The sequence below is a fragment of the Dromaius novaehollandiae genome, chromosome 3 (genome assembly GCF_036370855.1).
Source record: "Dromaius novaehollandiae isolate bDroNov1 chromosome 3, bDroNov1.hap1, whole genome shotgun sequence".
NCBI classification, from domain to species: domain Eukaryota; kingdom Metazoa; phylum Chordata; class Aves; order Casuariiformes; family Dromaiidae; genus Dromaius; species Dromaius novaehollandiae.
The window spans coordinates 80368376-80391666 of record NC_088100.1 but is presented as its reverse complement, the minus strand read 5'-3'; the positions used below and the strand labels follow the sequence as shown (position 1 = coordinate 80391666).

General features: G+C 41.3%; 1 protein-coding gene across 2 annotated transcripts; it reads left to right on the top strand.

Moving 5' to 3' along the window:
• Nucleotides 1-5180: 5180 nt before the first annotated feature.
• NTPCR (nucleoside-triphosphatase, cancer-related) lies at nucleotides 5181-19523 on the top strand. Of its 2 annotated transcripts, none has more exons than XM_026117290.2 (5): nucleotides 5181-5566; nucleotides 7928-8090; nucleotides 9270-9366; nucleotides 12635-12844; nucleotides 18152-19523. In XM_026117290.2, exons 1-5 carry the CDS (start codon nucleotides 5533-5535, stop codon nucleotides 18218-18220), a joined length of 573 nt encoding a protein of 190 aa, XP_025973075.2. In that variant the 5' UTR covers nucleotides 5181-5532; the 3' UTR covers nucleotides 18221-19523. The 2 variants fall into 2 exon arrangements, with proteins under 2 accessions (XP_025973075.2, XP_025973076.2); XM_026117291.2 differs by lacking the exon at nucleotides 5181-5566 and adding an exon at nucleotides 7336-7416.
• Nucleotides 19524-23291: the final 3768 nt, after the last annotated feature.

Sequence of the window (23291 nt, the reverse complement as noted above, 5' to 3'; positions counted from 1 at the left end):
CTGTCTCTCATCCTGCACCCTGAATGCTTCTTGCTCTTTGCTGCTTGCTGCTCCTGACAGGACTCCTTGGATGGACCCTGGACCTGATTCATCACCTCACTTTGTCTGGGACTGACTGTGCACGGACCCATACACTTTGCTACTTTGAATAACAGTTGGCAGAATGGTTGATACACGCTGCTATCCTGGAACAAGTGCATTGGGGCAAGCTCCAACAAAATCAACAAGGCACAGAGGTTCCCAGAACTATATAGCTTTATACTCCTGACCAGCGCAATGTTATCACCTTCATCACCCGCTTTTCTCCTCAGAAATCCTGTTCAATTGCTAATCTAAAGGGTAGAGCAGTACACACGTGGCTATTCAGTTCTATCAGATAGCTGAACTGTTTTTATTGCTTTCCTCCTGATTGTCTTGCCTGACAGTATACATTTCTCTGAAGGGCTTAAGTCTTCATAGTGGGAGCAATTATTCCTCTAGCGGTGCATTACCATATTTGTGTGTGTGTGTAGTGATAGAGTACATAACCATATGGGTTGACAGAGAAACATTTCTGGTAGATGACATGCTATACTGGTACAGACACAGGACTAAGTTCTTTGAGGGTTGAACTCTGTTTACAAGAGCAAATCCAATTTCATAAATATTCCCTCACTTCCATACAGAAGTGTTTATAATAATTGACATAATTTATTTTTTCTGTCTCTACTTGCAGGAAATATTTTCAGGAATTTCTTCTGTTCTGGGAACAAAACAAATGGTGGAACACAAAGGATTTCTGCTTCATGAACCCCAAGGAAAAGATCTACAGACAACTTTTATACAAATCACTGATGCCAAAAGTACTGCAGTTTTCCTCTAGAGGAGACTCTGCATGTACCTAATGGCTAATCTCTCTGGGAGGTTTAAGATTAAAGATTGACAGGCTGTAGACACTGAGCGCTTACTCTCAGACACCTGCTGACTCAATGATTACTCCATGGGAAAATAGTCAGCCAGAAGGATACTATTGCAAATATTATTAGATGCCTAGTGACATATAACTAGATGCACTATTTGTGAGCAAGAGTGTTCTTTGCAAGTGAGAACAATGACAAAATAAAGGATACTTGGAACTCTAAAATTAAATCTCTAAAAAAGGAAAGTGCACTTCTCTATCCTGACGCAAGCACAGTGCACAGTGCTGTAGAAACTCGGAATATTGTGGATAAAAAAGACAAGTTCAGTTGGAGAAAAAAGAAAGGGTTTCAGCCTGACCTTTCTCTCTTCCATGAAAAAGGAAACCTGACACCTGAAACACTAAGGACCAGGACTGTAACAATGTGCTGAGCCTTCCTTGAAGCAGAGTGCTGCAATGTAAATTACTGCCCAATTGATGGTGCAGGTCAGAAATGGTAGATTACTCTCTCATTCCTTCCAGCTCCTCCTCTAGGGAATACCATAAATATCATAAATGACCTCTTTTCTTCGCCACTGGTCTGGAAACTTGCAGTTAATTAATTTTCCCCCATTCAACATAAAGGTTTAGGACTCTATCCAAGTTTTTTTTTTTTTTTTCCAGTGAACATCCAGCAATAAATGGAAGCTTCCCCAGGCTTAGCAAACAGTTTATAACAATGATTGGCAGCTCTTTCCAAGGTCGCCACAGGCCACTCAGAACTGAGATTCACAACTTACTACTTGTACTCCAGGGGCTTTCTCCAGGCACTAGACTTCTTTCATGGCTTTGCCCAACCACACAGCTCAGTTCAACATGAGTTGAATTTAACTGACCCTCACCTAAGTGCAGAGACTGGCACAGATCAAAAACAGAGTCTAGGTAATTGGACAGAAAAATATTTCAGACTAGCAACCTCTTCACCTTTTAGGAATAAATGACTGTTGATTAAGCTACCCATATCAAAAAAGGAAGAGCCAGGTTTTTCTGGTCGTCCTAAATGGAATAAACCCCACGTTGCCCATTTTCTTTTAGAGTTGCTTATGCTGCTGCAGTATGTGTTTTTTCTGCTATTCCAGCCCATTTCTAGGCAAGAATGTAAAAATCCCATGATCAGAAGAGCAAGCAGGCTGAACAGTGGTTACAGCATGTAGCTGCACAGAATACGGCTTGGATTATGGCTCATGCTTCTTGAACTACCTATGTGTCCTATGCAGTCATTGGATTATAGAATAAATACATCAGAAATAATCTTTAGAGCAAAGGAAGCAAATTTAAATCTTTGAGGAATATACTTCAAATTGATTTAGCAAATATAAGGTCCCTTCAAAAGCAAAACTGGCATAACTGCTTCCTTTTTTGGCACATTTTTATGACTTTGAGCTAGACAGAGCACCCAGATAGAGAGAACATTTTATTACTAATTACAGTGGAAATCCAGGTGGAATGCTGACTTGATTTATGCCCTGCTGTTGCAACCACTTTACTTATGCATTTGTTTGCAAGACCAAGGCCTGAGCCACACAATGAAATAACTGTCAAAAGTACCTAAAGAAAAGATGAAATTGTTCTGAGAGTATGGTACAAGAAATCAGGGGTTCTGTCAAACAGTAGTGATAGCCCTAAAACTCTCCACAGGCAATTCTGAAAATGAAAAGTTGATTTATAAAACCTAGTAAAACTGTATGTTGAATAAAACAATGTTGTCTGGGTCTCTTTATGTGGCCTGGCTGGGCGACCAGCCAATAGTCTGAAATAGTTTAATATTATACAAAAAAAATACCTGTAAAATCAATCACAGTAAGTTCTGTGCAGGAAGTTCAGGGCAAGGGTGAGGTAGCCAGTTACAAAGTGTTGTTCTTGTGTTAATAGTCTAGTAAATATGCAGTTCTTTTCTGCGGTTCTTTCTTCAGATAAATGATGCCTGACAAACACCTGTAGGAATAAGTTAACCTCACAACAATTTTATCGCTCTAGAAAAAAACAAAGTACTTGAGAGTGAACTATGGAAATTCACTTTTCACTTTTGGAAGATATGGGAAACTGTCTTTGTTCTCCCTTCCCCCCGCCCCAAGATATATGTCAGAGTTGTCAAGCTTTTTTAATTAAGTATTTGAGCATTAAATATGTTCAATACTATTCATGTGGAATGAGGAATAAAGAGCATTTTGCTTAAGAGAAAGATAAATTACCTAAATGTGGTCATCAGTGAAAGCAATAGAATAGGCAAACAAGATTTCTAAGTTATCCTCTCCCCTCTGAAATGGACCTTGGCCGGATCCAATAAAGCAGTTAGGACAAACAGAGGTACAAATGTTCTAAACTGTAATCCAAACAATCCCTGCTCTGCTTCTAAATAACACCTAAATTTTGCTTCTGACCATGCCCCAAACTTTATATAAAACAGAAGTGTATTGATCATTCCTAACATATCCAGTGACTATACAGTGCCATCACAGGGGCAGAAACTAGGTCTTCCCTGTCCTGCATCAGCATCCTAACCATGCTCTGTCTGGCCCAATCAACTTGAGTTTGTGGCTGTACCATGTCTCAGCCTTAACAGGAAAAGCCTGTAGATTTGGTTACACAGGTACTCTCCTGGCAGATGTACAATATACATTTCAACTCCCTCAACTCGAGGTTGCATGATTCCTACTGATTAAGTAGTAGCCTATGACATAAAGAGGTGCTTCACCTGTAATAATAGTGCACTTGTGAAAGGTTTCACTTTACAAAGCCCAGCTGAAACCACCCTGAAAGGAGTGCACCAGACCTAGAGGTGAGGGAGTTTTTCAAAGCATCCTGCTCACACATTTCCTATTGGCAAGCTCTACTGGTACTCATCGCTTCTGCAGGACACCTTCCTTTCCCTCCATACTGTCTTGGGATGCTAGGCATCAGGTCTGGGTTCTGCATGCCACTTTAGGGATCAAACACCTAATTTTCAACCCTATCTCTTACCATCTTTGTTGCAGTTTCTCCTTCTCAAAGTGGGGGTGATAATTCTTACCTAACAAAAGTGCTGACCCTTGAGTTACTGGAGCCTAAAAAAGACTTTTGCTTTCCTCAGCAACAAGAGGTACGGTAGTACAAAGCACTCTTATTATGCAGTGAAAGAGCTGATTGCATCCCTCACACTTTTAGATGACCCAATGTTCTACACAGCCCCCTCTCCTAGCTGACCTCAAAGGAAATATTGTACATTTAAAGATGCAGAATCACTAAATAAAGGGTTACTCATCTTGTTAAAAGTACGAAACAATATAAGGAAGAGTGGCCATGCATGATGCACATATCAAAAATATTTTTTCTGATTTATGGAAATACCTGTCTACTGTGATGTACTCTCTTCTTGCTGATCTACGCACTTCTTGGGGCTGAAAGAGAATACTCTCAGTACCTTTGTGAAAATGATAAATAACCCTTAAAATCCCAAGAATATATTGACAATAAAGGCAGGACAAAGACCATTTAGTGAAAGTAAGCAACAAGCAGAGGATGTATCCTCTTCAGTATTTTGGATAATTGTTTTGGTGCTTATGAAGAGGAAGGATGGGTATACCCTGGTGGCCTGACACAACCGCATCCAGACTTCTGCCAATGTGTCTCAGCCCTCAGTACAAAAATGCTTTTTCCTGCACTCATCCCCTGAGTATAAGCAAATAATGAGGCCAAATGCACGTGGTGTTTTGGCATGTGGATGGGTGTCTGTCAGAGCCTTTGTTAAACTTGCCAAACATTTTCATTTGCTACCCAGTTCACTCAGCTTTGTAAGAACCCAGTATATTAACTTTCTGGTTACCCTTCATTTGTTATCTGCATCGAGAAATCAGACAATTCAGTGGTCCTTTAATCGACTGGTTTGCTGCATCCTGGATCGTGTTGTTTACTGCAATGGATAAAAGCTCTAGGGAGAGCTTTTACTAACATATTTAGCAATTAAATAGGTCAAGTTGACTGGGGGGAAAAAAAAGCAAAAGCTGACGCACACTGAGGAAATTAATTTTTTTTCTTCTCTTTTCCCACCCCACTAACCCCAAACCTTAAATATGGGCCGTCTGTGGGGAACTAACACGGCAGCGGTTTAACCCCGCGCAGCTCCCCTCGGCTGACCCGGCGTGGGGCCGAGGTGCCGCCGCCGGCGGTGACACCCGGCACGGTGACACTCGCGTCCCAGCCGGGGACACCGGGCGCGCCCGGGCAGTCCTGCCCCTCTGCAAGCCCCACCCCGGATTTGGGGCGTATTCCCACCGAAACCACGGACTCGGGGCTTCCTGGCTTTTCTCAGCAGCTACACGGGCGTGAAACAGGCACCGCTTTTTGCGACCAGACGGTTAAAACCTCAAGCCGTCCGTTACGATTTAAACCTCCGAGCCCGGCCTCGGAGCCACCCCTGTCCGCAGTCGCCTCCCCCCGCTGCTCCCATTTTAGACACCGCCCGGCACCGAGACGCCCCGCAACAGGGCCGAGGCCTCGGGCTGCGCAGCGCCTCCCTCGGGCGCAGGCAGCGGCAGGGCCGGGGCCGGGGCCGGGGCCGGGGCGGAGCGAGGGCGGCTGCGCGGCGCTGCCGGGGGGGTGGGGAGAGGGCGGCCGCCATGTCCAAGCACGTTTTCCTCACGGGACCCCCAGGTAATGGGGCCGCCCGGCCCGCGCGGAGCGAGCGCGGCGGGGGGCGTTGTCCGCGCCGGGGCAGTCCCGCCTCGCGGCGGGGCGGCGTGAGGGCGCGGCGGGGCTGTGCTCGCCCCCTCCGTCGCTGCGGCCCTCCGCGCTTGTGGCCGGCTTGGGTGAGAGCTGCGGGGCGCCTCGGTTCAGCCCCGCGTGCTGCGGCTTTTCCCCTGCATCCTGCCCCGCGGTCGTGGGGTGGGAGAAATTCCTGGGTGAAGAATCCCACCTCAGTTAAGCTGCAGTCATTAATAATTTTCTTAGGGCTCGTCCTCTCTGTGCCTTAATTGTAATGATTTAGCGCTTCCAGCCTACACAGTGCACAGTTACGGGGTGGTAATTGGTATCCCGGGTGGGCCGGCCTTGGGTTGCAGAGAGGGAGTCGTTTATCACCGAGGAAGAATCTGATTACTGTGGAGGTCGCATAGGGTATAGTGTTGAGTTGTAAGGTTAATAAAGAAACCAGCTATTGCAATCGCAAAGCTTGCTGTTGAGCTCTGGAAGTAAAGCAGTGGGCCTGCTTCTCCTTTTTGTGAACCTCTTGCAGATACCTGTCTTGTCTGGAATTCAGTTAAAATGCTCCAAGGTTCATATAGTAGTATATTACTTATGCCCCCCCCCCCCTTTTTTTTTTTTAGCATCCCCTTGAATAAACTCTAGAACATGGAGGTTAGGCCTCATCTATGTTCATTTAACTGAAATTGAATGCACTGTTTTAATTAGATACGTGTTCATTTTTAAGTGTTCTTAAACTTAGCTTGAGTCACTTTAACTTATTTTGGCAATGTACTGAATGAGGGTAACCAAATTAGAGATATCAAATCTACTTAGCTAAATTAGTATAAATTCCCTTGTAGAGACAAGGCCTTGGAAAGATGGTAGGTAGTGATGGTGCCACATTTATCATTTATTGTTGTTCAGAAACCGGGCATCTCTTTGGCTTCAGTTATGAAGTTTGTTTAACAGTTTGACTAGATGCCCTTGAAGCCACAGAAGATTTTACTATTGATATTGACTGTTAAGGAAGTAGTTCCTAAATCAGTTTAAAACCTGAGAGAGGAATGAGGTATGTACATGTTCTTGAAAAAGATTTCTGTCAGCCTCTTTAGTCACCTTACATTTGGCCTACAGTCCTTGTCTCCAGGAATTAAGGCTGTATTCTGCAGGATATGTCTTCTAAGGCTGATTTTTTTTTTTTTTTGACAAGAATGACATTGATGAATTGATAACTTTGGATTTTGTGAGAGGAGGTAAAGTTGAGCTTAAAAGGAGATTGTTAAGGGATGTACTTGTACAGTGGCAAAGGAAAGGGAACAGAGAAGGTGTTTGGAAGAGGGCCAGTGTTCACGTAGTAGAAGGTATATCAAACAAATGCCAAAGGAGGCATCAGACAGGAAGGACTTTAAGGATCTATCTTAGGGTAGGTGAATGGATTACAGGATCATAGGGTGATTCCTGTGGATGGGACATCAGGAGGTCTAAAGCAGGGTCAGCTGTGAGGTCAGGCCAGGTTGCTCAGGGCTTCATCTAGTCTGGTCCTGAAAACATCCAAGCATGGAGACTCCACCGCCTTTCTGGGTCACTTGTTCCAGTGCTGGATTTCCCTTGCGCTGAATCAGGTTTTCCATACATCTAGTCAAAACCTTTCTTGTTTTAATTATCATATGATAGAAGCCTGTTCCTGTTGTTGGATTTTTTTTTTTTTTTTTTTTTTTTTTTTTTTTTTTGCCATGTAGGACCTAATATCTTGAGGGTACTGAGTTCTTTTGATTTTTAGAACGTCAGTAGCAGCTGAATGTGCTTAATGCTTTTGGAAGGTAGGTAGGCTCCTTGTAATTGCAGTCCGTTTTGCCCTGATGATCTAAAAAGGGAATGAATTCAGCTGTGTTCTTTAGCAGTAATGAATAGTGGTGATAGAAAGAGGGGCCCATCAGTAACTTCCAGCTAGCTTGGATATCAGTTATGTAACAGCTTGGCTCTTAAGATAGGCTAATTGTTCTTGTTGCCACCTGAGCTGGGGCAAGCTTTGTAGCCTGCCTAGAGCTCAGCGCTATCTAAGCAGAGTTCAGTGCTGACCTGGGATGTCTGTACCATTCTTTTGTCACTTTGCTGTAGGCATACTTCTTAAAGGTTAATAAACTGTAACGGTGTTAGTAGGAAACACATTTTAAAAGGTGCTTTTGTTCTTTCCTTTCTTATCATTTAAAGAATTTGCAGACTTAAAGTAAGCCATGTTTCTGCTAAATCATTGCCATGGTGTTTAAAAATGGGCTTTTAGTGTAAAAGAAGTTTAATATTGTGCGTTTTTTGCTTCCCCTTTATTTTTAGGGGTTGGAAAGACTACTTTGATCCAGAAAGTCACTCAAGCTTTAAAATCCACGGGGGTTCCCATTGATGGATTTTACACAGAGGAAGTTCGAGAGGGTGGCAGGAGAACAGGATTTGATGTTGTCACTCTGTCTGGAAAACGAGGACCTTTATCTAGAGTCAGGTACTGATGTCTCAATTGCTATAATGGGTTTGTTGTTTTAGACTTGTTCTCCAGTTTGTCAGCGTGTTAAATGTTCCCCGATAAGGTTATATCTAGCACACTTAAAGCTTTCATGGTCAGGTTCTTTGTTCAGTTCTTCTGCTCTGGTTGATATCTCTACTGTATGCGTAGACACTTGCTCTATTGCGCAGTGAAACCCTGGAAATGTGCTAGAGGATGTTCTCCCTTGCTGTGCTGTGCGTTTTACACACAATACATGAGAAGCACTGCAGAGCCCTTGTTCTTATAAAGGCTCTTGGCCCTTATAAAGAGCCAAGTCTCTTTAGGACACAGTGGGTAAGTAGCTTGTAATAGGCAGAATTGTTTCTTAGAAAAAAAAATGCTGGGAGGAAAATTAGTTGTTTCTGTTGGCCAGTGTAAGAGGACAGAAGCTGAAAATCAAGAGAAACTTCATATAACATTATTTTAATGAGTCACTGTCTGGCCCACAAATCCCACAAGTGAGTTTTAAGCAAACGAGGGTTTTAGAGCCCTACTAAGAGACCTAAAGTGCAGAGGGGCTCACAGTCTCTCCTGATTCTCTTGACTTAGCTTTCCATGCTTCCTACAAAACTCAGTCTGTAGATTTGTCAGGTGTGGCATTTGCACCTCATTCAGACATAGTTGACCAGACTAACTAGTTTAAATACTGCCAATGGAGGGAGTTCAGTTAGGATAGTGTGATGCAGCACAGGCAAACTGTAAGAGAGTTTTCCCAAGATTGTTAAAGGTTTTGCATCCCATACTGGGCCTGGGCTACTGCAATGATGCTGCTTTCAGTGTCACGTTACCTAATTTAAAGCTTGCTGGTATACCTGCATGAACTGCAGGCATGTGTTTTGATTTCAGTATAAACATACCTTCTGGCTTTTGGATCCCATTATCCTTTGGTACAATGTTCAGATTTAAGCTTACATGGTACAAAAGTAGCTTAAGGTATATTTATCATCAGAAAGTATACTATCTGCAGTATGACTTAATGTGTGGTTTACAGGTTTTCTTTTCTTTTCTTAGAAGAATTAAGGGGGATTTGACTTATTAGGATAACAGTTTTCATAAATCCACTTTAATTGACTGCAGTAAATTCTCACTAAACTCATGTTACTTAGGAGGAATTGTTTCTCTCTTTTTAAAATTCAGTTCTGATTCTTCTACTTCAAGACATGCATGTCGGGTCGGACAGTATGTTGTAGATGTTGTTTCCTTTGAGCAGTTGGTTCTTCCTTTGCTGAGAAATGTGAGTATTACATTAAAGCTGCTGAAAGATGGAGGCTTTATGATGAGCAGTGTTATTAAAAGCCCTTATAGGTCCTAGTTTTTGATGGTAATAAATGACCTTTCTTGGGTTTGACTGATTCTGATTGACTTTAGGGAGCTGGAGGGACAAAACTGGCTTGTTTTCTTGTGCTTATAGTGGTGTTTGAGAGCTCACTTTCCCTTCTCATTCTTGATCTGACATCCTCTTGTGAGCAGGCCCTCCTCAGAGTGAGAGACAGGTGATAGGGAGCCACCATTTTGCGTATTGGAAGACAAATACGAAATGTACAGCTGGCTTTATCCACAGAGAGCTGAGAGGTGTTAGCAGGTCCAAGAAAAAGGATTTTGCTGCTATTCCTCCTCTTAAAATCTTTTTTTTCTATTGTGCTGATGCCTGTTTTGTTCCAGTAGAAACAGTATTTGTTTCTTGAATCTAGGAATTATTTTTAATTACCACTGTATGAGTACCTGCAGACTGTTATGTTTTAATAGCTAACAGCATTCCGATAATTTGAAATTCAGCCTGCAGCAAAAGGAGTACTCAGGCTGTGACAATAGAGGGGCCTGTTTTTTATTTTATTGTTTTTTCTTTCTGAATATTGTGTGCTCAAGGCACATTCCATGGGTTAAAGTTTGCCAGCAGCATTGGGTTAAAGAATCTCACAACCACACAGTAGTATAAATTGGGGTCTGGTTTTACAGTTTCTATTTCCAAGCACATACACACTAATACAGACAATATTTCCTCATTTAAAACTTTTATTAGAGACAACAGCTGACTGTTGTACAGTGAATTGGTTTGATATATCTGATGTGATTCCTTCCTCTCCACACAGTCTTTTTCCTGTCCTTCCCCTAACATGCTATTACAATAGTGCAAGAGGTATTGTGATTTTTTTTTTCCTTCCCTTTTTTGTTTTCCTCCCTCTTGCCTGCCCTAATATTTCGCCCCTCCGAAATTAAACAAAAACAGATTTGATGTTGGCAGGAACATCTTACAGACTGTGTGCAGCAGCTGCTGAGCTGTACTACTAGAAGAATCCTAATGTGATTTTCTACACTGTCAAAGCTCAAGGGGCCAAGGAGTAAGGAACTTTGAAAGAACAAGAAAAGAAGGGCGCAAGGAGCAAAAAGGAGATTGAGGATCTGATCCTTGTTTTTTGCCAAGGAATGTGAAAGTCCAAGAGTAGGGAAGCAAAGGTGTTGGGGGCAGAGGAAAAAGGGAATATGAATAGAATGAGAGAAATGTATGTATAGTTTTTTAATGTTTAATTGCAAAGTAACTTATTTTCTGTATTAGTAAATAGGCTGATAATTTAAATAAACAAACAAGTCTTCATTAGGCATGGGCTGTCCTCTGAATCCTTGTACTGCTGCATTAAGTTATGTGAAGCCCAACAGAGACCTTACAGGGTGTTAGTAGTGATCAGTTGTGCTTGACCGTTCTCACTGAAAGCACTCTTCATTGATGTGGTGGGTACATGGTCATGCATGTTAGGTGGTACAAAATGGGAGAGGGAGAGAGTGAGAGAGAGGAAGAGCACAGACCTGCAATAGGAAGAGACAAATGAAGAATTAAGGCAGGAGAACCAAGGATGTGGTCTGGTTTGCTCAGAGAAGCCAGGAGAAGGTATGTGCCATTTAGTCTTGGGGACAGCTTCAGCTTTTAGGGCTTGGATCGCACTGACTCCAGTGAGAACAGGAATGGATCCTACAGGAGAAGCTCTCTCAAACTCTGGAAACTTTACCAGGCAGGACTGGGGGTTGTTTTCAAAGCAAAAAGCTCTGTTTCTCAATGTGCAACCTAGTGACTAGTATTGGCTTCTTATTTCACTGATCTGTGAAAGAATTTTAGATAAAACAGGTGCTGAGCAGGGACTTGGCTTGAAAAGATTTTAGGATGCATGTTATGAAGTTTTTCCAGTTTCCCAGAAGCAAATACTTTGTCTTCACAAGAGAAAACATTTAGATTTTTTTTCTTTAGGTTCTGTATAATATGGCTGGTATCAGTATTTATTCATGGATTTACAGTGGCTTTCTGACTTGAGTTGATTTGCTTCTCATATCTTTAAATAATGGAGTGCAGTTCTCAGTTACTTTCTCCCCAAAAGGGTGGGTAGTGCACATCCTTTTCAGTTGAATAGTTCCTTCACTTTCCAAGTTGTCTTGCTCCCAGTGGTGATTACCTGTGTTCTCTCCTAGACTTCCCTGCTGCTCACCAGTCTGCAGCACAGTACTGTTTGGTACAGTATTCACTTCATGAAAAAGCAAACCTGGTTTGGTTAATCTTTAATATGGTGCATATCCTATGATTCAAGGGAATGGCTAGTACTGTAGAATAAGCTATATAATGAGAATAGAATAGAAGATAGATGATTATTCTGATGTGAGAGAAGAGAAACACTGGAAAAAAGCGAGCCATTCTGAGAGAAATGGTATATTTGACCTTCTTTGCGCTTTTTCTGTTTTATTTTGTTTTTCATTTGGGGGGGATTCATTTGGGTCTTGTTTTGGGGGGGGGGGGTTGTGTGTGTGTTTTTGTTTTTCCCCAATTCTAGAAACTCTCTTATTGCAATGTGCCTCTGCCTTGCTTGCTTTGCTGTGAAGTTCTAATCTCAAATCTGATGTTCAGGTCAATTTTGTGGCAAGAGCTGAAGCGGTAGATCAGACTGAAAAGGAAGGCACAGTGTGAAGGACTGTGTTCTTCTTGTTTATGGAGATGTCAGAATTCCTCTGTTTACACTTTGGCTACTGACTTGCTGTTTTACCTTGGACAAACTGTTTTGACCTCTTGAAACTTTATCATGATGCTGCAAGTACTGGAGCCAGAGTTAAAGTTTCTGGGACCAGCCTGGGTTCGTTCACTTTTTCAAGGGTTAGCACATGCCTGAATTTGCAGTGTTAGGGGCTCAGCTGACACAGTCAGAACTGCTTCCATTTGATACTGAAAAGATAGCTTGCTGTGTTGAGTTCAAGCATGAACTTTATATATGGTACAATATCTTCACATATATCAACATACAATAGAATTCCTAATCCTAATCTTGCAAAAAATCTTTGCTGAAATAGAAATGGCAGGTTTGTAAGTCTGTGAGCTACCAGCAGCAGTTTTGACTCTGCCCGTCCTCCCAGTGTTACAGTTGAATCGGTTTCTTTCGGAGGTATCTTTTTTATTAGAATAGAAGTTATTTCTGCTGTTTGTTCTAACTTCAGAGTTGTTTACAGTCTTTTGATGTACTTTTCCACAGGTAAATCTTGGCTGTGATGCAGAGAAAAAAATATGCGTCATAGATGAGATTGGTAAAATGGAACTCTTCAGCCAGTCTTTCATTCAAGCTGTTGGTCAAACGCTGACTGGTTCAGGGACCGTAATACTTGGAACTATTCCAGTACCTAAGGGAAAGCCGCTGGATCTTGTCGAAGAAATAAGAAGTAGAAAAGATGTTAAAGTGTTCAATGTGAGTAGTATTAAATATTCTTAGAGCCTTCTGTTCTAGGTTGCTGGTTTGTATTTGGCTCTGTTTAAAAACTAAATGTTGCTACCACTGGATAGCTGTGGCTCCTCGTATGATATTAATTTTGTAGTTTCCATTCAGTTCTTAATGGGCAGGTGTTCACCTTACTAAAAAAAAATCACAGTTGGCACTTACTGTAAGTTTTACACAGCTGGCTTTGCTTGTGAGGGGCTGTAGAAGTAATGATATGGCTGTTCTGGCTGTAGTAGTATTGCCATGTGAGTATTCAGTATTTGTAAGAGTTAAATCTTTTAAAGTATAGTCAGATTTTTGTGCACGCTGGCTTGCAGAAATATTACTAGTAATCATATGCAAGAAAAAAGAGGCAGCAGTGGAATTTGCGGGAACGACTGCTAGAAGAAAGACACTTGTAAATGGAGTATGCTTTCTCTGGAGTCACTGACCAATTTTGAAATTTATTATGTTATATTTACAGACATAGTTTTCAGAATATTAGAGCCTCAAAGTGCATTTCTGATCATCTAGGGATAAGGTCTCAAAACCTCATCCCAACAAAACATAGCGTGTTCACAGCAGTACAAGCTTGAGATTTGCTAAGTATCTGTAAGTGTCTTGAATGCTTTACAAAAACAGACTAAATATTGCTCACATCCCTTTAGTTTATTTTTCTACTCAGTGTCTACTGTTTCTAGTAGAAAACAAAGCTGTATACCCCAAACTGAATTTTGCATCCGTATAAACTACAAATTCAGTAAGGGAGAAGTTTTACATCCTGGCTTATTAGTAGAGGTTATATGCTTTAAAGCAGTGTGTTGTTGCAGCCTGTTCTTCAGCAGAAGCAGATGGCAGTGAGAATGCCTACTTTGTTGTGATCTGAGTGAACGAGGAAGGAAAAAACAATATCTCAACAGTTTTATACTGAATGGTCTTATTTACTGCAGACAAAGCAAAGTCTCCTTTTTTTTTTTCCTTTTCAAAGTAAGATTTGTAAAACTGCAGTCCTCAGAAAAATCCATTCAGCTTTCTTTTAGTTGGTGGCCCCATTGTTGTCTTAATTTTTTTTTTTTTTTAATTCACTGGCTGTTCAACTAAGTACTGAAGCAATCCCAAAGATGAGAGAAGATTCCTTTCACCATGTACATGTTTGACTCCCACCTTTCCCTTCAGAGATTAAAATCCACTTTTCCCATCTCCAAGCTGATGTGTGTTAGCTGTCAGGCTACTGAACGTGGCATGCATGTGGATGTGAATTTTGTATGACTTGCTTTACAGCGGTACAGTGGGGGAGAGGGAATGGAGAATCCCCTGCTGAAAGCAACACTGTGGCTTGGTGCTTAGGATGCACTCATGGCAAGGCAATAGTGTGTGTTTGGTCCCCTCAGGGGAGGAAACAGCACACTGGAAAACAGCATTTGGCTTTTCAAGGGAGCTTTTGAGACTGCTACAATCACTTTATATGAGGTGATGTGCTGAGGTCATGTGCTGCTTGACCCTGGGTCGTTAGGTGAGTCAGTCTGCCAATACCTATGTCTCTTAAATGCAAATGACAGCCAGCTGAAGTCTTTCTGTTGCTTCCACTGCAGCAGTGGTTGCAGGCTGCTCTAGCGTGCTTTGCTAGAGAGTGAGCTCTCTTGTTTATGCTGCGGAGACTAGGATGTTTCTTTGTTTAAATATGGAGAGTTCTCTTGTGAGTCCTTTAGCCAAAAGCATGGGTGTGAAATCTGTGACAGATTGCAGTAATTCCCAGGCGGCAGAGACCTGCTATGCTCAAGTGTTGTATAGGAGAGCATCTGTCTTGATTGCTCCTGTGACACTCTACATGCTCTTTCCCAGCTAGTTAAAATGTGTGCATGAGTAGGAACAGAAGCAGCCTTTGGGGAGTCAGATGTGCTGTTGGCTGAAGTAAATACTGCATCACCAGCTACGTTTTTGCAGGGCTGTGGCATGGGGAGAATGTGAAGTGCCTAAATAGTTCATGATTAGTCATATCTTGCTAACTTTTATGATGCCTGGAAGCATGCAGAAGTAAGCAGCCACCTTCCAAAAAAGTTCGGTCTGTTTTGTCACTTCTATGGAATTAAGTTGCATTCAAGTAACTTAGAGTTCTCTGATCCTTCTCTTAGTGTCACAAGAGCAGTTCTGATGTTTGATGCTAAGTGCGCAGAGACAGCTGTTTTGGGTTTTACAGTCCCTTCTGTCTTGAAAGTATTCTCCATTGGTGTAAATGGGCCCAGATGCCCTAAAAGCAGTTGAGGATTTGGTCCCAAATGTTTAATTTATTACCTTTAGAGCACTTAACGATGGGAACTCTGATATTTAACACATTTTTTTTCCATTGTTGTCCAACTTCATTTTGCTGAGAATGAAACTTTTCAGTAAAAGTGTGGGGGCTCTTTTTGCACTGCCTTGGTCTGTCTAGTTTTGCACATGTGGTGGCTTAAATAGACTCATATTATCCTTAGCAGCTGGCACATACTCATTTTCTGCCATATTTCCATCTATTAGTTTTGCTTCCATGAAACCCATCAGTGAAGTTTGGTTCTGTGTGCCTTTTAAGAAAGGAAATAAGTAGTTAAATGCATCAGAATCCTGGCAGATCTCACTGTAGGATAGAGATATGCCCTCTGCTACAGGGCAGCAGAAAGGTGATTCCCCACAGCTGGTCTCATGTTGAACAGGAACCAGAATCTAATGCTGGACACAAAATGATGCCTCTTCTGTCACAAGCGGTTCACTTTCTTGCAGTGATACCCAGTGACCTTCACTTCTGCTTGTGTTATAGTGTCTGTGACACATGTTCATATAGTAAAATACATAAAATGAATGTAACAGAAAGGATATCTGTTATGGACAGAAGTACATCTGACCTATGGAAACATCTCTGAAAGATGACCATTTATGGAGTCCATATCTACCAAAGTTCTATCCATCTTTCACAACTTATCTTTTTATTTTGGAAGCAAAGCTTTGTTTTTTGGCTTTTTTTTTTTTTTTTTGGTATAGTTACCTAGTATTTGTTTTTGCGGCATCTGGTAATTATATGTCAAGTCCTATTGGTATTGAATCTAGTAAAATGGGAGGTCCTAGACACAAAATCGTTAAAGTCAAATGCTTGAGATATCGTTGATCCAGCTGTGTCAGCTTATTTTGATACGTCTTGTGGAATATGGATTTATTCTTTCGCCTCTTTCTTCCTCCAAAGAAGAAAAGGTTCTAGTGGAACAGACTCTGCAAGTGTTTCTTATTTGAAAGCACTTGAGGCTTTGGGGGGGGGGGGGGGGGAAACTTTTGTCCTCTACTCTTGCCTGCTTGGAGTCTTACGTGATCTCCAGATCACCTAAATGCTTAGTAAAAGCAGTGTCTACAGATACTTTCAGCTCTCCGACTAAAAATCTACCCATCTGTTTGTACATTCAGTGCAATTATTGGTAGGTTTGTTCTGTCTGGGAAGGCTGCCTGCACGCAGTGTCTCCAGTTCTTAAGAGGACACTGCTATCTATCAAGCAGCCTTTGCAAAGCAGTTGTGAAAATTTCCCAGCACTTGGCACTTTCTCTCTGATGCTCTCTCTGGATTTCTTTCTCTGGTACGTAGGTATGGAAAAGGGACAGATAAAATGTAGTATTGTTTTTGTTGGCTGTGAGACAGTGGGAAGAGCTATTAAATGTTCAGAAGGTCCTTTGAAAGTCAGGATATCAGGGCACTTGCTATGAGATTTAGTGTTTGGCTCATCTATGCCTTCTGTACCTTGGGGTCCCTCAATAGCTTTCCTAATGAGCAATTTCATCTTTTGTTGTCTTGCTCTTTGTTACTGCAGGTTTTTCTGTTTATCTTATAATGATCTTAGAATGATTCTCAGCAAAAACAGTAACACTTTCAGGCAGAACTTCCTGCCCGCCACTTTTTTGGTAGTCCCATGTTGGTGTGCTCTCTTGAATTCAAGTGATACAGATATGAGCGCTGTCTTGTCAGGTTTACAGTGTTGATTTCCAGGCTTTGGATAGGATGTCTGTGACTGTAAGTAGTGATAGGTGCCTTGGGCCAGATTCCTCAGGTAGGACTGTCACCAGTTCATTTACAATTAAAAAATAAAGACTTTTTCTGGTAGAGTATTAACTGTAGTACAGGAAGGGATCCAAATCTCTGTGCTGAGATTTTAAATGCAGCTACAGGGGATGCAATGAAACCTTCCTGGCGGAAAGTTTTATCCCATGCATACTGTGTTGTCTCATCTCCTCCCTCTTCAAAAGCAGCGTTTCTCAAACTTTGCTAAAAATATGAACACCCTTACTTTTTTGGCTCATCTGTCTTTGTGTGACTCCTTCCTGCCCCCTCTGCAGGGATCTGAGCAGTGGGGAGAATTTCTGAAGCTTTCTAAATGAAGCTTTTGCTGACTCTTCACAATTGCTTTTTAACCCTTTCACCATGCCAGCCTCCGTCTTTGGCTGAGCTAAGCATGCTGCAGTCATGCATGCAGTACGGGGCACTGTGGATCAGTGGGCACTGCAGCAGATCCGGTCTGCTGTGAAGGGCGGTAATTCCTCCCCCCCAGCTCTATGCTCTGTTGCTGCTGCACCTGGGAGCTGAGCTCAGTAGTCTAGCTTGGCATTTTACAATAATCTGCAGGTGCTGCAATGCAGATGGGCCAGGCAAAACACAGGACACTGGACTATCTGGATTTTTACATGTACTGATGTTAAAGCCCAGCACTTCTGTGGACTGGTCAGCTAAAGGCACGTCTCACTGTACTACAAAAGCCCCCCCAGCTTTTTCAAGTAGTCTTATTTTCTTTCAAGGTATTTTTTCTCTTGTGATGATAAGATTTCTCAGAATATGCAGTTGCATTGGCAAGCACTGAATTTTTCATTAAAGGTGTGTTTGGCTGGGTATGTCATCCTAATAAATATAATCCTTTCAAGTACTGAAGGCAATAAGAATTCCTCTTTAATAGAAAATGATATTTGGTAATTGAAAAGGATTTTAGTAATGACGAAAGTACAAGGTGGCTCTTTGAGTGATTCTTGTTAGTTATTCAAGCATTGAATAATACTACAAAATACTATGGTTGATTAAATCAAAAAGATCACTGAATATTCAATTATGTATGCAGGTTTCTGGGTTTGGCTTATTGTGTTCTCAGTAACAAGAGAAGGCAGGTGTTTGACACTCAGGGATTCTCCACTGAGAAAGAAATGCATTTGAATCTTTGTTTTGTTTGTTTGTTTTTGAAGTAAGCCATGATACGGGGGTTATTTATCAAATCACATCAGTTTTAATTTCTCTTTCTCCAGGTTAATAAGGAAAATAGAAACAGCATTTTGCAAGACATCTTGGCAGCTGTGGAATCCTGCAGAAAATGAAGATCCTTCTCTTGCCAATCAACACTAAGCTTTTATTTTACCAATTGTTACAGCATTTTGCAGATCTTTGAGTCTGTCCTTCCTGTGTAAGCCACTGGAGGGTTTATTGGAGCCTCCAGGGCAAGCAAGGTAAAGCTGGTAATACTTTAAAATGTAAAAATGAGATAGTAGGATTCTTGTTTATTCAGTTCACAAGCCTATCAAAAAATTGAACAGACCTGTAGTTACCGTCAAATTTTAATCTGAATATTTGAAAGTTAACTGACTGACTCTGATCCTAGTTATACCATGTGAAAGCAATTAACTGTTAAACATACTGGAGCTATGTCTGATAGAGATCTTAATCCTTCAGCATGCGACATGGACTGTTCTGTCTAGAGAGCATTTTGATGTGGGTGAAGTCCCACTGACTAATGTGCATTGAGTAACTGGAGCTTAGTCCTGCTCTGATGGAACAGAACTGTACCTAAAAAGTGTGTGTGCTCTGCCTGGTTTATGTCTCTGTTAACTTCGACTCAGTTTAAGTGTGTCAAAGAGTGTGTTTCAGCATGGCTGCTGATGGTTCATGAGATGGAAGGAACAACCTGATTTCCCAGCAGCCCGACCCCAATTGCAGTATGAGAAGGGTTACCCCAAACTGCAAACAAACTTACTGTAATCCCAAGTGGAATTTACAAAATTCTACTTAAGCAAGAAAAATAACCAGCTTCACCCTCTTCTTAAGTAGCCCAGACCATAATTGATAAAAAGGTTGTATTTTTGTGTTTATTTTGAAGTTTCTGATGGCAGTCCTGTTCTCATCCCCTTAAAAAACCAAACAAGCAAAAACCCACTTCCCCCAAAGTTTAAGGTCCATGACACACAGTCAAATCATGACATGTTTTTCATGCAGAGTTTAATAGGTCTGGATAGACTTAATTCTGCATTTGTCTATATAGGTTTTGCAATCCATTATGGTTTATTGATTCCTTTTTTTTTTTTTTTTGAGGTTTTTTTTCTCCTTATTCAGGTCTGTGCATGCTTCATGGTTAATGGTGAAATGAGAAGTGTTTGAGAGTATTAGACAATGACTTTCCCTAGGAGGTTTGCAAATGTGTTCAGGAAAAGTGCTACTGCTTAATCAGTTTTGTATGTTGTAAAAACAGAATTCCCTCCCAGGTGCACACTTGTTCATTGTATGATTTATGGTTGTCTCTGGCTGTAAAAAGATGTTAAGAATTCAGTCTTTTCTGTTCTTTTTTTTTTCTGTTCAGTTCAACAACTGTTAAAATGAGCACAGTATTTAAAGGCATTTTCAAACATCCATTTAATCATTTATTTCTATGAAAACTGGCATCAAAAGTTCTTTGGGGCTAGATGGGGACAGGCATTTTAACAGGTACCCTGGGAACAGGTGCGAGCATGCTGGGACCATCCATATGCTTTCTCGTATTCAGGATGAGGGTCTTGTGCAAACATTGTCCCTCCATGGGCAGTATGAGGTACATATAGTCCTATTCCCTGGCTGCCCCATTATATCACCATTCTGCACAGTTCTGTTTGGATGACAGTGTTTACTTCATCGTGCTTGGGGGTTAGAGAATTCCTCCCAGAGTTCCCCTCCTTTTGGGAGTGTGCAGCTTCTGGCTGCTGTTCTCAAAATAAGACTCTGCCCTGAAGGTGTAGTTAATCGCTTAATTACTACTTGCGGCTTATTCTGTGTTAAACAAGAAGCATGGATATCTCCAAATTCTGACTGTAATGGAGATTGGTAATGAGAAATGCAACCTGTGTGAAAGAAAGATCATGTCTAAGCATGACTCCTACCCCGGCACTTGCTAGATGTTAGCTCTGGTGGAGGCTGCAGGATTTCTCCCTTCTGAATGGGCTGGTTCCCATCCTAAGTGTTTGAGTCTGGTGACTGTGGTGGGATGGCTCCACTGAGCTTGCTGGCTCTGAAAGGACTGTGTGACAAGAAGCATGCAAGGAATTTGTTTTGTATTTTTGTAGAGGGTGCTCAGTGTACTTGTCTCCTAAAGTCATAGCAGCTTTTCTCTGTGGCTAACTGGAAGGCTCTTACTGCATGAAGCCAGTGTGTCAAGATGTGCAGTAAGAAAAGTAGAGGTAGCTGGCCTGCGCTACCCGGGACTACCGCAAGGCGTTCAAGAGGGAGCTCAGACTTGAACTCTTTGCCAATACCCTTTCTGCAGCAGCTCAGAAGTGATCCAGTACAGATGAGAAATGATGCAGCTGCTGATTATTGCCTCCCAGAAATCTAGACAAAGTCAAGGGTCCGGATAAAACCTGAGGCTGGATGTTTCCTGGAAATTTTTCTTCTCAGTACAGGAACAGGCACAGCTCCTGCCACATGGAGCAGCTGCTTTCCCTGTTGCTGCTGTAGCAGGAGACTCTCAAAACAAGGGGCTCCTTAGCCTAAGTAAATAGTGGTTTTGGGGACCAAGTGAAATACGGAGCTCAAGTCTTGTGTGCTGAGGTGAGTGTCTTCTGTAGTCATAATGTTCCAGCTGTGTAGTTAGTATTAATGCTTTCGACCTCTGGTACTGCAAAGTTGGTTCATCTTTTGTGCCTTTTTCTCCCCTCAAGTTTTCATCCCTCATGCACAACAACTCAGTGGGAATTCACTGTACCCTGCTAAAGTACTGGTATCAGGTAGCTCTGTGATCAGTCTTAACCATTTTATATGGGCACCTCCTCCCACCATGTGCTGTATTAACATCAGATTTGTGTAGCTTATTTCATGGTCATGAGATTTGCAGTCAGATTTTTGTAGTCATTCATATGCCCTTGTGTGGGCTCCATTTTATATGCACACAAACTTTTAAGTAGGAGTTTGCATCTGCAACTTTACATGTACAGGAGTAATAGTGTTAAAAGCATGCCTTCTAAAGAGGGTGTGAATGCATCAACCTCTCAAATACATTGAGAAATGTAATGAAAATTCCTTCTCTTACTGAATTTGGGAGGAAAGGCAGGGTGGAAGAACATTTTGCTTGGGGAACAATTTGCTCCTACTTTACTCAGACATATTTTATTAAACCAAGTATAAAGCTGAAGTAGTGACTTTAAAAAAAAAAAAAAAAGTATGACTGTGTAAAATTATTAGTTGATTGTTTCATTCCTTTGCTTTAATTTGCTGAACAGGAAGAGAACACGGACAACTGTGACTTTATTTTAATATGCCAATATATTTGAAATACAGCTACTGGAAGGGAGTGGAAACCTCATTTAGAAAGGAAACTTAAACAGAAGCTATAATCTAGATGTTTCTGAAATACAGGTATCTCAGCCATAAAGCCTGGATGCTCCTATGGTGGGGTTTTTTTTGTTGTTTTGTTTTTTTTGAAATCTAAAGCAGCATTGAGGCACCTTGCTAGAGGTGAAAGAATTGGGACCAAAGCACATTTTTTCAGGGCTATGTGCCATAGACTTTTGAACAGGAGCCTTTCTATTCTTAAATGTTGGATGTTAAGGTATCTCCTACTGTTTTACATGGAGAAGTTAAGTCTCTTCAGCTGTAAAAGGTGCTGCAAAAGAATAGTTCTTCCAATGGTTAAGTAGTTATTACCAAGTGCTTCTTTTTTTCATACAGCATTTGGCTGGCATTTAGTGAAGCACTGAAATGATCTACAGCTGTTCAGAGAGAGACCACTTTTCTTCAGCACTGAGGTGCATGACAAAATTTTAGCAAGATTGTATCAGGACTGCAGATGAGCCTTAAGGACAGACCTATCAAGATAAATAAAACGGAGATGCTTGCCACTTTTCAAGAGAGGCTGGGGAGACGGTTTCTTTGAGGAGTGATGCTGAAGTTCAGTTTTCCAAATTCCAATTCATCCAGATATGTTAATTGCATCACTTTATGTAATATTTCTTCCTCTTAAGAGTGGATATATTGCCCCATGTATAATGCCGTGATGCCTACTGTTGTCCCAGAATATAATAGACTGCTAAAATGACTTACCTGCTGGAAGAAAAGTTTCATAGCAACAAGTTTTGGGAATTTCTGCACAGTGTGCTGGTAGTACTTTTAAGGCTTTATCTCACAGTACAAGGAAGACCTTTTGTGGTGAGGGTAATTAGTCACTGGAACAACTTACCCAAAATGGAGGTGGATTTTTCATTCACTTGAATTCTGAATGAATCATCATCCCCTTCAAATGAAAGGGTATTTTTTCAACTGACATCAGTGGATCTTGCTTGCTGCCACCTATCCCAAGATTGCCAAAAGTCTTCAGTTCTTTTTATTGTTCTTTTCTAAGCCTATCGTCTTCTCTCTTTGCTAGAGAATGTTTTTAAGAGAAATAGAGAGTAGTTTTATGGCCTGTGTTAAGCAGGAGATCCTAGATGATCTTAACAGTTGCTTCTGGCCTTTAAATCTGAGTCAGTTCCAAAGTAATGACTCGCCTGTTTCAAGTATGCATCAAGTGAGTGAGAAAGTAGTATTTCCAACTGAACTTAGTTTTTATGGCATGCTGTGTTTACTTTAGAGGTAGAAATCTATTGTCTGGTCTTGCACTAGTAAAATATTTGGAAAGCCTTAAGAGCACTAAAACAACAAACAGCATTCACAATTCCCCTGATGGGCTAATTTTACTAATAGCACATATTTAGTGAAAATAACCTCTGATGCACCAGCAAGATTCCAGATGACAACATTAGTGCACCTGCAGGTTTTAATTGGTGCAAAAAAGGGGAGAATATGAGGTACCAATTATTCTCTCCAAGCCTGAGGATCAAGGACGCTTTTGGCAAGGAGGTTTGCAATTCCAACACAAAATTGCACACAGCATGGCATAAACAGGGCCTGCATTATTTATCATGCATTAGACCATTTTTGACTTGTAAAACTACAAGAAGGCTGAACAAGAGAGGTGAATGTTTAACACTGGACCTAATGCAAAGTTAATTATAAGTAGTATGTCTGTCTTGCAGATTTAAGGGTGTGCAAGCACTAGTGAAATGTAAATACCAACTCCCAATCTAGAGAGGAATCTAAAAATGGCACAGATTGGGTAGTTAAGAAATATGTATTGATGAGATGATTATTACATGCTGGAGAATTTTACTAGTA

Bases quoted from the DNA above. Each gene is read 5' to 3' on its own strand.
- NTPCR (XM_026117290.2), top strand. From the start codon at position 5,533: ATGTCCAAGCACGTTTTCCTCACGGGACCCCCAG. The intron at 5,567-7,927 runs GTAATGGGGCCG...CTTTATTTTTAG, and splicing joins TTTCCTCACGGGACCCCCAG to GGGTTGGAAAGACTACTTTG. The intron at 9,367-12,634 runs GTGAGTATTACA...ACTTTTCCACAG, and splicing joins TTCTTCCTTTGCTGAGAAAT to GTAAATCTTGGCTGTGATGC.